Source organism: Artemia sp. Qi Xiang Cuo, chromosome 5 (assembly GCF_049724085.1).
Source record: "Artemia sp. Qi Xiang Cuo chromosome 5, ASM4972408v1, whole genome shotgun sequence".
In the NCBI taxonomy this organism is placed as follows: Eukaryota; Metazoa; Arthropoda; class Branchiopoda; order Anostraca; family Artemiidae; genus Artemia; species Artemia sp. Qi Xiang Cuo.
The window spans coordinates 74973732-74989901 of NC_142798.1; the positions used below are offsets into that span (position 1 = coordinate 74973732).

Below are 16170 nucleotides of genomic sequence, written 5' to 3' on the forward strand. Positions count from 1 at the left end.
CACACACACACAAAAACTTACACACACACACACGAAACCTTACACACACACGCCAAAAATTACACACACACACAAAAAACTTACACACACACACACACACACACACACAAAAACTTAAACATTCAAACCAAAACTAACAAGCACACAAAAACTAATACACACACACACTAAAACTTACACACACACTACAAAACTTACACACACAAAAGCTTAGACACACAAAAAATTACACACACACACACACAAAAACTAACACACACACTCAAAAACAAAGACACACACAAATAAACTAACACTCAAAAAAACTAACACACACACACAAACAAACACACACACAAAAAAAAAAAACACACACACGAAAAAAAACACACACCGCAAAAAAAAACACACACAAAAACTAACACACACACAAACACACACACAAACACACACAATCTTACAAACAAACACAAAAAACTAATCCCCCACAGCAATGATTAGAAACACAAAAAAATACACACACACACAAAAACTAAAACACACGCACAAAAACTTACACACACACACAAAAACTTACACACACACACACGAACTATTACACACACGCACCAAAATCAACCCACAAACCCAATAACACAAAAACACACACACACACACACACAAAAATTACATATGAACACAAAAACTTACATGCACAAAAAAACATATACACACACACACGAAAACTGACACACACACGTCAAAACTGACACACACAAAAGCTTAGACACACAAAAACTTACACACACACAAATACTTACACCCACACACCAAAACTTACACACACACACAAAAAAACACACTCACAAAAAAAAACACAAACACACAAACACACACAAAACTTACACACACACGCCAAAACTTACAGACACACAAACTTACACACACACACACACAAACTTACACACACACACACAAAAAACTTACACACACAAAAACTTACACACACACACATACACACACACACACACACACACAAACATACACAAACACACACAAAAATAAAAACAACACGAAAAAGAAAAGACAAACAAAAAAATAAAAAAACACACAAAAACTAACACACACGCACAAAAACAAACACACACACACACAAACACTTACACACACACACGCGAAAACTTACACACACACGTAAAAACTTAAACACACACACACACAAACAAAAACACACACACAAAAACACACACAAAAAATAACACAAGCACGCGAAAACTTACATGCACACAAAAACTTACACACACACACACGAAAAATGACACACACACACGACAAAACTTACACACACAAAAGCTTAGACAAACAAAAACTTAAACACACAAACACACACAAACTTACACCCACACGCAAAACTTACACACACACACACAAAAACTTACACACACAAAAACTTACACACACACACACACACACACAAACATCTACACCCACACGCAAAAACTTACACACACACAAAAACTTACACACACACACACACACACAAAAACTCACACACACACACACACACTAAAACTTACTCACACACTCATACACACACACACACTTACACACACAAATTCTCACACATACAGACACACACACACACACACACACAAAAACCTACATATGCACACAAAAACTAACATGCACACACACATACACACAAACATACATACATAAAAACACACACACACACAAAAACAGTCACACAAACACACACACATAAACACACTTATACACACACACACACATACACACACACACACACATATACACACACATACAAACACACATACACACACACATACACACACATACACACACACACATGAGACACACACTCTCTCACACCCTCATACATTCACTCTTTCACTCTCACATTTACACACACACATACACACACATACACACACACATACACACACACACACATACAAAAATATAAGTTTTTTGTGTGTTTGTGTAAGTTTGTGTGTATGTGTGTGTGTGTATGTGTGTGTGTGTTATTTTTTGTGTGTGTTAGTTTTTTGTGTGTGTGTGTGTATGTTTGTGTGTGTGTGTGTGTAAGTTTTTGTGTGTGTAATTTTTTGCGTGTGTGTGTAGGTTTTAGTGTGTGTGTGTGTTTTTTTGTGTGTGTGTGTGTGTGTGTAAGTTTGTGTGCGTGTTAGTTTTTGTGTGTGTGTTTTTGTTTTTGCGTGTGGGTGTTTGTTTTTGTGTGTGTGTGTGTGTGTAAGTTTTTGTGTGTGTAAGTTTTGACGTGTGTGTGTAAGTTTTCATGTGTGTGTGTATTATTTTTTGTGTTATTTTTAGTTTTAGTGTGAAGGTGTTAGTTTGTTTGCGTGTGTTTTTGTGTGTGTGTGTGTAAGTTTTTGTGTGTGTGTGTTAGTTTTGGCGTGTGTGTGTAAGTTGTAGTGTGTGTGTGTGTTAGTTTTTGTGTGTGTGTGTAAGTTTTTGTGCGTGTGTGTAAGTTTTTGTGTGTGTGTGTAAGTTTTGTGTGTCTAGTCTATTGCGTGTGGATATAATCTTTTGTGTGTTTGTGTAAGTTTGTGTGTGTGTGTGTGTGTATGTGTGTGTGTGTAATTTTTGTGTGTGTGTAAGTTTTTTGTGTGTGTGTTTGTAAGTTTGTGTGTGTGTGTGTGTGTGTGTGTGTGTAAGTTTTGTGTGTGTAAGTTTTGGCGTGTGTGTGTAAGTTTTCGTGTGTGTGTGTAAGTTTTGTGTGTGTGTGTGTGTGTGTGTGTAAGTTTTTTTGTGTGTGTGTGTGTTAGTTTTTGTGTATGTGTGTGTGTAAGTTTTTGTGTGTGTTTAAGTTTTGGCGTGTGTGTGTGTGAGTTTTTTTGTGTTCATGTGTAAGTTTTTGTGTATGTGTTTGTGTGTGTGTGTGTAAGTTTTTGTGTGTGTGTAAGTTTTGGCGTGTGTGTGTGTGAGTTTTCGTGTGTGTGTGTGTGTAAGTTTGTGTGTGTGTGTGTGTGTAAGTTTTTGTGTGCATGTAAGTTTTTGTGTGCATGTAAGTTTTCGTGTGCATGTGTAAGTTTTTTTGTGTGTGTGTGTGTGTGTAAGTTTGTGTGTGTGTGTGTTTGTGTTTATGGCGTGTGTGTGTAAGTTTTCGTGTGTGTGTGTAAGTTTTCGTGTGCATGTGTAAGTTTTTGTGTTTGTAAGTTTTGGCGTGTTTGTGTAAGTTTTCGTGTGTTTATGTGTAAGTTTTGTGAGTGTGTGTGTGTGTAAGTTTTTGTGCGTGTGTGTTTGAGTTTTTTTGTGTTTTTGTGTAAGTTTTTTTTTTTTTGTTTGTTTTTGTTTTTTTTTTTTTGTGTGTTTTTTTGTGTGTGTGTGTGTGTGTGTGTGTGTGTGTGTGTGTGTGTGTGTGTGTGTGTGTGTGTGTGTGTGTCTGTGTGTTTGTGTGTGTAAGTTTTTGTGTGTGTGTAAGTTTTGCGTGTGTGTGTGAGTTTTCGTGTGTTTGTGTGTGTAAGTTTTGTGTGTGTGTGTGTGTGTGTGTAAGTTTTTGTGTGCATTTAAGTTTTCGTGTGCTTCCCAAATCATAAGTTTCAGACAACACACTCCTATGAGTGGCTAAGAAATCTAGCTCAAAAAAGTCAAAAATAGCAAATTAACCATCCCAAATCATAGGTTTCAGTCAACACACACCTACGAATGGCTATGAAATCCTGCTCAGAAAAGTCAAAAAATATCAACCCACACACCCCCAAATCATAGGTTTCAGACATCACACACCTACGAAAGAATAACAAATCAGGTTATGAAAAGTCAGAAATAGAAAATTACATATCCCAAATCATAGGTTTCAGACAACACTCACCTATGAACGGCTAAGAAACCTAGCTCAAAAAAGTCAAAAATAGCAAACTAGTCATCCCAAACTATATGTTTCAGACAAAAAACACCTATGAAAGGATATGAAATCCAGCTCAGAAAGGTCAAAAGTAGCAATCCACCCACCACAAATCATAGGTTTCAGACACTACACACCTATGAAAGACTAAGAAATACAACTCAGAAAAGCCTGAAATAGCAACCCACACATCCCAAATCATAGGTTTCAGACAACACACACCTACGAAAGACTAAGAAATCAGTTATGAAAAGTCGGAAATAGCAAATTACACATCCCAAACTATTGGTTTCTGACAACATTCACCTACGAAATACTAGAAAACCTTAGCTCAGAAAAGCCTGAAATAGCAAACTACACATGCCAAATCATAATGTTCTGACAACACATACCTATGAAAGGCTAAGAAACCTAGCTCAGAAAAGTCGAAAATAGCAAACTCCACATCCCAAATCATAGGTTTCAGACACCACACACCTATGAAAGACTAAGAAATCCAACTCAGAAAAGCCCGAAATAGTAATTTACATATCCCAAATTATAAGTTTCAGACAGCATTCACCTACGAAATACTAAGGAACCTTAGCTCAGAAAAGTCTGAAATAGCCAACTATTCATCCCAAACTCGAAGTTTCAGACAACAAACACCTATGAGGGACTAAGAATCCTAACTCTGAAAAGTCCAAAAAGCAAACTACACCTCCCAAATCATAATTTTCTGAAAGGACACACATATGATAGGCTAAGAAATCTAGCTCAGAAAAGTCAAAAATAGCAAATTAACCATCCCAAATCATAGGTTTCAGTCAACACACACCTACGAATGGCTAAGAAATCCAGCTCAGAAAAGTCAAAAAAATAGCAACCCACACATCCCAAATCATAGGTTTCAGACACCACACACCTACGAAAGACTAAGAAATCCGGTTATGAAAAGTCGGAAATAGCAAATTACATATCCCAAATCATAGGTTTCAGACAACACTCACCTATGAACGGCTAAGAAACCTAGCTCAGAAAAGTCAAAAATAGCAAACTAGTCATCCCAAACTATAGTTTTCAGACAACAAACACCTATGAAAGGCTAAGAAATCCAGCTCAGAAAAGTCAAAAGTAGCAATCCACCCAGCCCAAATCATAGGTTTCATACAACACACACCTATGAAAGACTAAGAAATCCAGCTCAGAAAAGCCAAAAATAGCAAACTACATATCCCAAATCATCGGTTTCAGTCAACACCCACCAACGAAAGACTAAGAAACCTAGCTCAGAAAAGTCAAAAATAGCAAACTATTCATCCCAAACTATTGGTTTCAGTCAACATTCACCTACGAAATACTAGAAAACCTTAGCTCAGAAAAGCCTGAAATAGCAAACTATACATCCCAAATCATATTTTTCTGACAACGCATACCTATGAACGGCTAAGAAACATAGCTCAGAAAAGTCGAAAATAGCAAACTACACATCCCAAATCAAATGTTTCAGACACCTCACAACTACGAAAGACGGGTGCTCGGGGAGAGCCTTTGAGGGTCTGTGGGTCCCTTGTGGGCCGGTGGTCCTGTGGGAGCTCGGGGGGACCTTTGGGGCCCGGGGGAGGGCCTTTGGGGCACAGGGAGGGTCTTTGGGTGCCTGGGGGACATTTGGGGACCGGTGGAGGGCCTTTGGGACCCTGTTGGTCTTTTGGAAGCTCGATGTGCCTTTGGGGGGCCGGGGGCGGGCTTGTGGGGGTCTGGGTGGGCCTTGGGGGCGCCGGTGGCCCTTTGGGAGCTTGGGGGGCCTTTGAGTGTCCGGGGGGACAGTTGGGAGCCTGGGGGACATTTGGGGACCGGTGGAGGCCCTTTGGGAGTTTGGGGGGCTTTGAGGACCGGGGGCTTCCTTCGGGGTTGGGGTAGGAGGATTGGAACCCTTTGGGGTTGGGTTAGAGGACCTCACAACACTGTTCAAATGAAACTTGTGTATTATAACGACCACAGAGTTTCACCATTAAATTCTCTTCTAAAATCTCTTCAAAAATCTTCTTTTAAAATGTCTCTATCTGTTTCGCCGAAATAGTTCCATAACCTGTCTAAAACGGTTTCGCCCAAATAATCCCTAAACGCAAATTCAGCGTGTTCCTTTGTTATTGGCATCTCTGTGCTAACGCATTTCAAATTAATAGGAAACCTTCTCGCGCGCTAAAACAATTCATCGCTAAGATGTTTCTTGCCTAATTGTTTCCATGGCCTGTGGTTATTAATATCCTTTGGAGTTCGACCAGTAGAACTGTTCCCGAGGCAAAGACATTAATGACTTGGATCTATTCCTGGAGCAGTACCTGTCAGACATTACTAAACTTTGCCCGGAAACAATTTGATTAATGACTGACAGCAAAGTGAGAAAAATACTGTTTTTCCATTCTCACTGACGAAAACCATGAAACATACATAAATTGCTGTTGACATCCATGAAAGTGAGAAAGTTCCTGTTTTTTCTTTCTCACTGACAAAAACCATAAAACCATCCATAAATGTGACAAAATTCCTGTTTTTCAAATTCTAACTGACAAAAACCATAAAACATCCAGTTTTTTCAAATTCTCACTGACAAAGTCCATAAAAACATACAAAAATGTGACAAAATTCCTGTTTTTCAAATTCTCACTGACAAAATCCATAAAAAACATCAAATAAATCGACCGACACACATAATCATCAATGAATTATGTAAAAAAAGTTATAGGTGGCAGCAGGGGAGGGCAATGGGGGCTTTAGGGTCACCTCTACTAGTGAGTCAAAAATAAATTATTATTATTATATTAGACATATCACAGGAAATGATATTAAATACACATATGTGCTACACTATTGAGATTCTAGCCTAGCGATTGATGCGTCAAAAGTTCATTCGAAATAAAATTAACAATGAATAAAAAAAAATCGGCCCCCATTCCCATCACCCCCACTGCGGGTCCCACTTAAACACCCCTTCATATCCAGCAGCTTCTATTTTACAATTCTTCTTTCACTTTCCCCTGAAACGCAATAGCCTTTTAACCTCAGACATTTTGCCATCTTTTCTTTAAAAGCCAATTAATTTCGGCTAAAATCCCAGTTTAACTCAATCCAAGTGAAATTACTCCGGTTCAAAAGACACGGAAAAACAGTGTACACTATTCGGAAAACTAGCCTAGCAATGGATGCGTTAAAAGTTCATTCGAAATAAAAGTAATAATGAATACAAAAATTCGGTCCGTTTCCAGTATCATATAGAGCCCCTCCCACTACTGCAGGTCACACTTAAACATCTCTCCAATCTTTGTTCAGTTTTAAACAATGACTCATGCTACAACCATTTGAAATCTCGAAATTAATCCGGACCCTTTTAACCGCACGATATAAATGTATATATATATATATATATATATATATATATATATATATATATTATATATATATATATATATATATATATATATATATATATATATATATATATATATATATATATATATATATATATATATATATATATATATATATATATATATATATATATATATATATATATATATACATATATATATATATATATATATATATATATATATATATATATATATATATATATATATATATATATATATATATATATATATATATATATATATATATATATATATATATATATATATATATATATATATATATATATATATATATATATATATATATATATATATGTATATATTTATGTATATATATGTATATATACGTATATATATATATATATATATATATATATATATATATATATATATATATATATATATATATATATATATATATCTTATATATGTACATGTTTCATTTCAATCTAATATAATAAGTCACTTCTTGTTTAATTTTGAAAAAAAAAATATAACGCTATTTGTTTTATCAATGTTCATTTGCAGATCCAACTATTCCGGGGCTTTCTCTGCTGAGGTGATTGAGTGATGATCGAGCTAAATTATTCAAACTTTGTCTTTCTTACTTTTCAGAGAATATAGAATAAAAGGCACAGAATAGGATATGGAAAAAAAAATAAACAAATCTTGTGTCTTAATTATATAACACCGTCTAAAAATGAATTTATACAATTTATTTGATCTTAAATTCTTTTCGGCTTCAGCTGAATATAATTGTAACCTTATTTACGCTCAGAACCTTCCCAGAACACTCTCATGTATTTTTTGGAAGAGGGGGGGGGGGGTCTTCCTCTTTTCACTGTATAAATATTGTTGATGTGCATTCTCTTTTTTTTTATCACTGTAAACCTTCTAAAGATTATACTTGGCAATATTTTGACTCTCTGTAATACTCTAGCTGGGTAAAGGAGTTTCAATCTTCAAAAAGTTCAAATACCTTGGTATAGGTAGGTCTTGGTATTTATCATATATAGATCATTCTATGGCCATTTGTTGTTTGAAGATGAGGTAGGAGTGGTATCGTCATGGTGTTTGTAAGCAATATCCCTTAGTATACAGTAAAAATTCTTAAAATGAGGAATTGAAAAAAATGTTTTTTTTTTTGTTCAACGGTATTTACTGAAGACTATAATAGATGATGCTTTTCTATTGGATGTTTGGGGGAGTGGTGGGCGGGTCTTTCCAAAATACTTTTTGGAGTACTTGTTTGACTTTCATTAATATAAGTCAAAATGCTTTGAATCAAAATAATATAAGTCAAAATGTTTTCAGTCAAAACACTTTTTTTTATTTTCAGTAATATAAGTATGAATCATTATTACCTTGACTTTTGATGTTTTTTTTACAGGATACAATCACAAACGATCTCCCAAATGGAAAGTATATCAACTATGGCTCAGTTGAACCCGATCCAAAGACGGATCCTCTTACATGGGCGTCTCAACAGTGGGACCAGGCACCTGATTTCAACAACCAAGCTAACTTTGTACAGCAACCTAATAATCCTTACAGTGCTCAAAACTATGATACTAGAAGCTACCCAAGTGAGCCTCGTTATTCGGCCCCACCTCCTCCTTATACTAGTACAGAGGCAGTGAATATGTCAACCAACCCTTTTAGGCAATAAATAATAATGGTCGTCTGTAATTTTTTTTTGCTTTTACCGTTATTTAATTGTTTATACTATTTGCGAAATTATAAGAATTGTTTCGAATGTTCTTTTTAATGGTGTGTTATATTGATGACTTTTATTAAAATTAAGCCCTTCGAAAAATATATTGCATAGGCCCTTATACTGATAAGTAATAAATGGGCAGCAATCCAAAAAAATGTAATAGGAAAAGTTTTCAACATTTTTTTATTCTAATACATATACGAAAAAGACATTTTTCAAAGTCTTAAAAGTTTTTTTTTATTCAAATCCCCTAAAAATGTTTTTAAACATCAAGAAAGCCAGTAATAAATCACTTAATAAAAAAACTGCAGTTATTGCTATGTATTGCTTTGGACCAGATATGCGTAAAGCGGACAATTAAAAATGGAATAAACAGAGCAGAGAATTCCAGTTAAAAAAAAAAAAAAAATCAGGGTCAGTTGTTATAAGCATTTTCACTTCAGTTGTTATAAACATCCTCAAGTACAATCAGAGAAATAAATACCTGACAAAGAAACAACGTTGAATCATTCTTTTTTAAGTTTCCCGAGATATTAAATATAGAGTTTTCATCCCATTGCAGTTGACTACTGCTATTTGGCAGGTATTTGTTTTTCTGATTGTGTTTCTAGTTAGGAGAAAGTAAGAATTTTTATAACCATTATCCCTGGCGTTTTTTTCATTTTTTTGTTTTAACTGAAATGAAAGATGCATTGACGAATGCCCTGACGAGGATAGATTGAGTATAAAAGGTTGGAGTTGTTCCGGTGTTGTGAGCTGGTTCGGGGTCTCTGCTCCGTCATAAGTTCTGTTCTCCATCCCTGTTCCCGATGGGGAAATTCTGCTTGCGTGGTATCATATTGGTATCAGGATGGACATTTCACGAGTTATCCTAACCAAAACTGTGACTGCTAACACCGCTGCAGGGTGAACATGATGTCACCCCCCCCCCCCCCCTTTAACCCCTAGCTACGTCACTGGTCCTTAGTGAGAAATAGGCCAATTAGAAACATATACAGTGGAAACTGTCCAAATGAGTCAATTTTTGTTTCTAAATAAGGCTATATTCAGGCATCCAAGACATAAACTAGAGAGGAGACTGCCCCCCCCCCCAGATTATTTTCCCTCTCAGATTTTAAAAAGGCAAATTTTTTCCCTCTAGACGTTAACGAATACTTTTTGTGCCCCCTCTATTGTTGTGAATTGATACAACTTTCAGACATTAGGAGTGCAATCAGTTAAATCGGAAATGACTTTGAAACAGAAACGAATAAAAATTTCATTGATGTTAAGAATTTAGAATATTGTTGAAACAATATTTAGTTTAGAATGAGATATTTGCTAACCAACAGTCATTTTTTTCTAATCAAGGCAAATAAGCTAGAATTTCTTGAGGAACAATTTGAGGGGGGCAGCTTTGGTCATAAGCCCGAGCATGAGCCATCCTAAGCCCCTAATTTTTTAATTTTTGGGCATCACTTAATCAAACTATAAAATATTTCTGTTTTACAATCCCCCCCCCCAAGTCATTTTTGTTTCCATTTTTTTTTTTTTGCGGTATGTTCATTTCCTCACTCTATAGTCTTTCAACTACAATTTAAGAGCTAAATTTTTTTGGTTATATTAACAAACTCTTGTTCGTAAACGAATGATATTTGTCTGCCATCAGCAGCTCCAATTACAAAGAAGGGGATAAAAAAAACTATCAAATTTTTTTTAAGATAGTCTTTAATAAGAAAAAAATTGTTGCCTAGCACAGCCACGCACGCTCATCTCTCTTCCCAAAACATTCAAAGTGTCCTTCTTTATGCCCTCCCAATAAGTTCCCATCCCTCTTAAATCTTTCCTTACAACATCTTCCCACCCCATTCAGGGACAACCTGGTAAAAGCGACTCCTGAAACACAAAGGTCATTAAATTAGAGCAATAAAAAAAACCTTTTAAAGTACTAAAAAACATTAGCACGAAAAGTGAGATGTTGAGGAGGGGGCAAGCCCCCTCATATACAGAATAATATCTGATTAATTAAGTTTTAATTGTTGATCCTTACTTTCATTAATTAAAAAAAAATCTGGATGGCGGTGGAGGGCTTGTTAGATGTTTTCCAGAGGAATTGTTTACGGATTCTTTTGGACACTTTTCTGACTGACCTTATTTTAAGCAGTAAGCCTTATGAAAAATGTGATTCAATTTTGCTTTCTGGGGCTATAATGAGAGAAAGATGGAAATGGCTAGGCTATGTTTTGCGAATGAAGATGACATCAAAAAAACTTTTTCCACAAAATAAGTAAACCCAAAACGAACAGAAATTACAATAAATAACCGAGTCAAACTCAAAACGAGCAGAAATTAACGTAAGTTGGGCGCAAAACCCCTACGCCTTCCCAAGGCCAGGACATAATTTACACTTTACTGAAAAAATATAAATGTTTTTACTTTTATAACTTTAATAAATCAAATAATATTAACATTTTGATTACTAAATATCAGTATATGTATATTAGACTGACAATGCACATTCATTCGTATTTTTCAGTAAAGTACAAATTTTGTCCTGGCTTTGGGAAGGCATAGGGGTTTTGCGCCCAACTTACGTTAATTTCTGCTCGTTTTGAGTTTGACTCGGTTATTTATTGTAATTTCTGTTCATTTTGGGTTTTATTTATTTATCGATGCTGATTTTTGGTAGTTTCAAGCTTGGTAGATTATTTGATTCTATTTTTGCTCATTTTTTCTTTAATGGAGTTCTTTACTTTTCTTTGAAAAACTTATTTTCTGGAAAAAGTTTTTTTGATTAATTTCTGTTCGTTTTATATTGACATAGTCTTTTCAGGGAAAAAGAAAATAATAATTTAAATCTTTTCGTTTTTTAAGACTTTATAGTTTGGCCTGCTACTGGCCTGCTACCTGAAAATTTGCAGCAATTTTTAACAACATACACCCTTTTAAAAATCTGGACACAAATAGTACTGTTTAACTTAGTTTCATACCTCCTCTAGTTGACCTGAAATGGAAAACTTGATACTATTCGCAAAAAAAAAAGGTCAGAAAATAATTTGCACTTTACTGAAAAAAATACAAATGAATGTGCATTGTCAGTTTAATATACATACACTGATATTTAGTAATCAAAATCTTAAAATTATTTGATTTATTAAAGTTAAAAAAGTAAAAACATTTATATTTTTTTCAGTAAAGTGCAAATTTTGCTCTGGCCTTGGGAAGGCATAGGGGTTTTGCGCCCAACTTATGTTAATTTCTGATCATTTTGAGTTTGACTCGGTTATTTTTTTATTTTCTGTTCATTTTGGGTTTCATTTATTTATCGATGCTGATTTGCGGTAGTTTCGAGCTTAGTAGATTATTTGATTTTATTTTTGCTCATTTTTTGTTTAATGGAGTTCTTTACTTTTCTTTGAAAAACTAATTTTGTGGAAAATGTTTTTTAATTAATTTCTGTTCGTTTTATATTGACATAGACAAAGACTTTGTCTATGTCAATGTGTGTTTTATATTGACAAAAGACTATGTCAAGTCTTTTCAGGGAAAAAGAAAATAACACTTTAAATCTTTTTGTTTTCTAAGACTTTATAGTTTGGTCTGCTATTTGTATACTGGAGAAAAATTTTCAGCAATTTTTTACAACATACACCATTTTAAAAATCTGGACACAAATAGTACTGTTTAACTTAGTTTTATACCTTCTCTAGTTGACCTGAAATGGAAAACTTGATACCATTCGCAAAAAAATCTGTTTACTTTATTTGATAGCTTTGATACACTTACACTATTTTGATTTGGTTAAATTTTAAGAGCAGAAGTAGCCTCAAAAGTTTGAACATAATACCCTCAGTCGTTCTTGGGATACTGCTGAGATGCCTTATTGGGAATTAGCATTATCACAGTGCATTTTGATTTGATCTTGAGGCAACATTTAGTTTTTAAATATAATGGGAAAAGGGGAGGGGGGGAGTGGAAGGGGGATTAGTTGCCCTCCAATCACTTTCGACTATTAAAAAGGGCATCAGCCCCTCCTATTTTCAATCGAATGAACCCCTTTCGAAGTTCCCACGACAACTCCTTCGATACGAAGTGCCCTGGTCTAAACAAAAGCAACAACAAAAAATATTACTAAACACTTTCGATTATTAAAAAGATCACTATCCCTTTGAATTCCAAATCGAATAAGCCCTTTTCTGAAGTTTCTACGACAACTTCTTCTATAAAAACCTTATATGCCCCCAGGGCATAACTTAAAACCCTTGCCCTGAAGACTGTGGCGGAGTATCCTCCTCAAAAACATATTTTCTATTTGTAAATCAACTACGCTGAACAAATGGCTATCTCAAATTTTGATTGGATGTGTTTGGGGTAATGATGGGCGTGGGGGGGGGGCTAGTTGCCCTCCAATCGCTTTGGACTATTAAAAAGGGCACTACCCCTTTGAATTTCCAATCGAATGAGCCTTTTTTGAAGTTTCTACGACAACGCCTTCTATAAAAATCTTATATGCCCCCAGGGCATAACTTAAAACCCTTGCCCTCAGGGTTTTGGGGGAGTGTCCTCCTCAAAAAGATATTTTCTATCTGGAAATCAACTACGATGAACAAAATGGCTATCTCAAAATTTTGATTGGATGTATTTGGGGGAATGATGGGCGTGGGGGGGGGGGGGAGGGGCTAGTTGCCCTCCAATCACTTTCGACTATTTAAAAGGGCACTAGCCACTCCAATTTGCAATCAAATGAGCCCTTTTCGAACTTTCTACGACAATTCCTTCGATATGAAGAGCCCGGGTATGGAGAAAAAAAAACAACACATTGTATCCACGTCGTTCTTTACTTAGGCAGCGCTGGCACGCTGCCTATCATCAACTACGCTGAACAAAATGGCTATCTCAAAATTTTGATTTGATATGTTTTGGTGAATGATGGGCGTGGGGAGGGGCTAGTTCCCCTCCAATCACTTTCGACTATTAAGAAGAGAACTAGCCCTTTGAATTTCCAAATCGAATGAGCCTGTTTTGAAGTTTCTACGACAACATCTTCTTATAAAAACCTTACATGCCCCAAAGCATAACTTAAAACCCTTGCCCTGAAGGTTTAGGGGGAGTGTCCTCCTAAAAAATATATTTTCTATCTGGAAATCAACTAGCCTACGCTGAACAAAATGGCTATCTCAAAATTCTGATTGCATGTGTATGGGGGAATGATGGGCATGGGGGGCTAGTTGTCCTCCAATCACCTTCAACTATTAAAAAGGGCACTAGCCCTTTGAATTTCAATTCGAATGAGCCTGTTTTGAAGTTTCTACGACAACCGCTTATATAAAAAACCTTATATGCCCCCACGGCATAACTTAAAACCCTTGCCCTGAGGGTTGGGGGGGAGTATCCTCCTCAAAAACACATTTTCTATTCGGAAATAAACTACGCTGAGCAAATTAGATCACAACTGATTTCACAAATTTGATTGGATGTGTTTGGTTTAATGATAGGCATGGGGGGGGGGGGTCTAGTGACCCCGCAATCCCTTTTTACCATTAGAAAGGGCACTAGCCCTTTGAATTTCCAATCGGATGAGCCTGTTTTGAAGTTTCTACGACAACACCTTCTATAAAAACCTTACATGGCCCCAGGTTATAACTTAAAACCCTTGCCCCGAGGGTTGTGGGGGAGTGTCCTCCTCAAAAAGATATTTTCTATCTGGAAATCAGCTACGCCGCCAAATGCCTATATCAAAATTTTGATTGGATGTGTTGGGGGGAATGATGGGTGTGGGGGGGAGGGCTGGTTGCCCTCCAATCACTTTTGACTATTAAAAAGGGCACCAGCCCTTTGAATTTCCAATCGAATTAGTCTTTTTTGAAGTTTCTGCGACAAAGCGTTCTATAAAAACCTTATATGTCCCCAGGGCATAACTTAAAACCTTTGCTGGGAATCAAATACGTCGAACAAAATGGCATCTCACAATTTTGATTGGATGTGCTTGGGGGAAAGATGGGCTGTGGGGCATAACTTAAAACCCTTGCCCTGAGGGTTATGGGGGAGTGTCCTCCTCAAAAACATACTTTCTATCTGGAAATTAGCTACGCTGAACAAAATGGCTATTTCACAATTTTGATTAGATGTGTTTGGGGAAATGATGGGCGTGGGATGCTAGTTGCCCTCCAATCACTTTCGAATATTAAAAGGGGCACTAGCCCTTTGAATTCCAATCGAATGAGCCTGTTTTGAAGTTTCTCCGACAACGCCTTCTATAAAAACCTTATATGCCCCCAGGCCAAAACTTAAAACACTTGCCCTGAGGGTTGTGGGGGAGTGTCCTCCTCAAAAACACATTTTCTTTCTGGAAATCAACTACGCTGAGCAAGATGGCTATCTCAAAATTTCGATTGGATTTGCTTGGGGAGATGAATGGCTTGAGGGGGGCTAGCTGCCCTCCAATCACTTTCGACTATTAAAACGGGCACTAGAACTCTCTATTTCCAATCGAATGAACCCCTTTTGAAGTCTCTACGACGACCCCTTCTATATGAACTGCCCTGCTTTAAAGAAAAAAATAGTAAACTGTACATTGTGTCAACATTGATCTTATATGTCCTCAGGGCAAAACCTAAAACCCTTGCCTCGAGGGTTGTGGGGGAGTGTCCTCCTCAAAAAGATATTTTCTATCTGGAAATCAACTACACTGAAAAAAATGGCTATCTCAAAATTTTGATTGGATGTGGTTGTGGGAATGATGGGCGTGGGGGGGGGGTAGTTGCCGTCCAATCACTTTCGACTAATAAAAAGGGTACTAGCCACTCCAATTTTCAATTGAATGAGCCCCTTTCGAAGTTTCTACGACAACTCCTTCGATGCGAAGTGCCCGGGTATGGAGAAAAAAAAACATAAAAAAAACACATTGGGCCCACATCGTTCTTTACTTAGGCAGCGCTAGCGCGCTGCCTATGATTTGTAAAAACTTGTTTTTTTTCAAATATGAGATTATAAAATGGGCAATGTCTTGTTATTTGGATAACAGAATGTTTGTGTCCTCTCGGTTGCAAATACAATTTTAATAAAATTATTACTGCATTAAATTCAGAAATAGCTTTTCTTAACTTTTCATAGATTTTCTTAATCCTTACCAGTTTGAATGTTTACTACCCCCTCCTCCCCGTAACATCATAGTATGGTGAGAAAAACTTCAGTTATGTGCCTCTCAGAGGCTTTGCCCAGGA

At 36.2% G+C, this 16170-nt stretch overlaps 2 protein-coding genes across 2 annotated transcripts in view; one reads left to right on the forward strand and one right to left on the reverse strand.

The window, feature by feature from the left end:
• Positions 1 to 9059, forward strand: part of LOC148952515 (vesicular glutamate transporter 1-like) — a 282421-nt gene extending 273362 nt beyond the window's left edge. The window contains exon 13 of the mRNA XM_089089939.1: positions 8642 to 9059. Within this exon, the coding sequence (XP_088946065.1) occupies positions 8642 to 8920 (279 nt within the window). The 3' untranslated portion in view covers positions 8921 to 9059. The remainder of the gene's footprint in view (positions 1 to 8641) is intronic.
• Positions 9060 to 10816: 1757 nt separating this feature from the next.
• Positions 10817 to 16170, reverse strand: part of LOC148952516 (vesicular glutamate transporter 1-like) — a 71924-nt gene continuing 66570 nt past the window's right edge. Inside the window, exon 10 of the mRNA XM_089089218.1 lies at positions 10817 to 10843. Within this exon, the coding sequence (XP_088945344.1) occupies positions 10817 to 10843 (27 nt within the window). The remainder of the gene's footprint in view (positions 10844 to 16170) is intronic.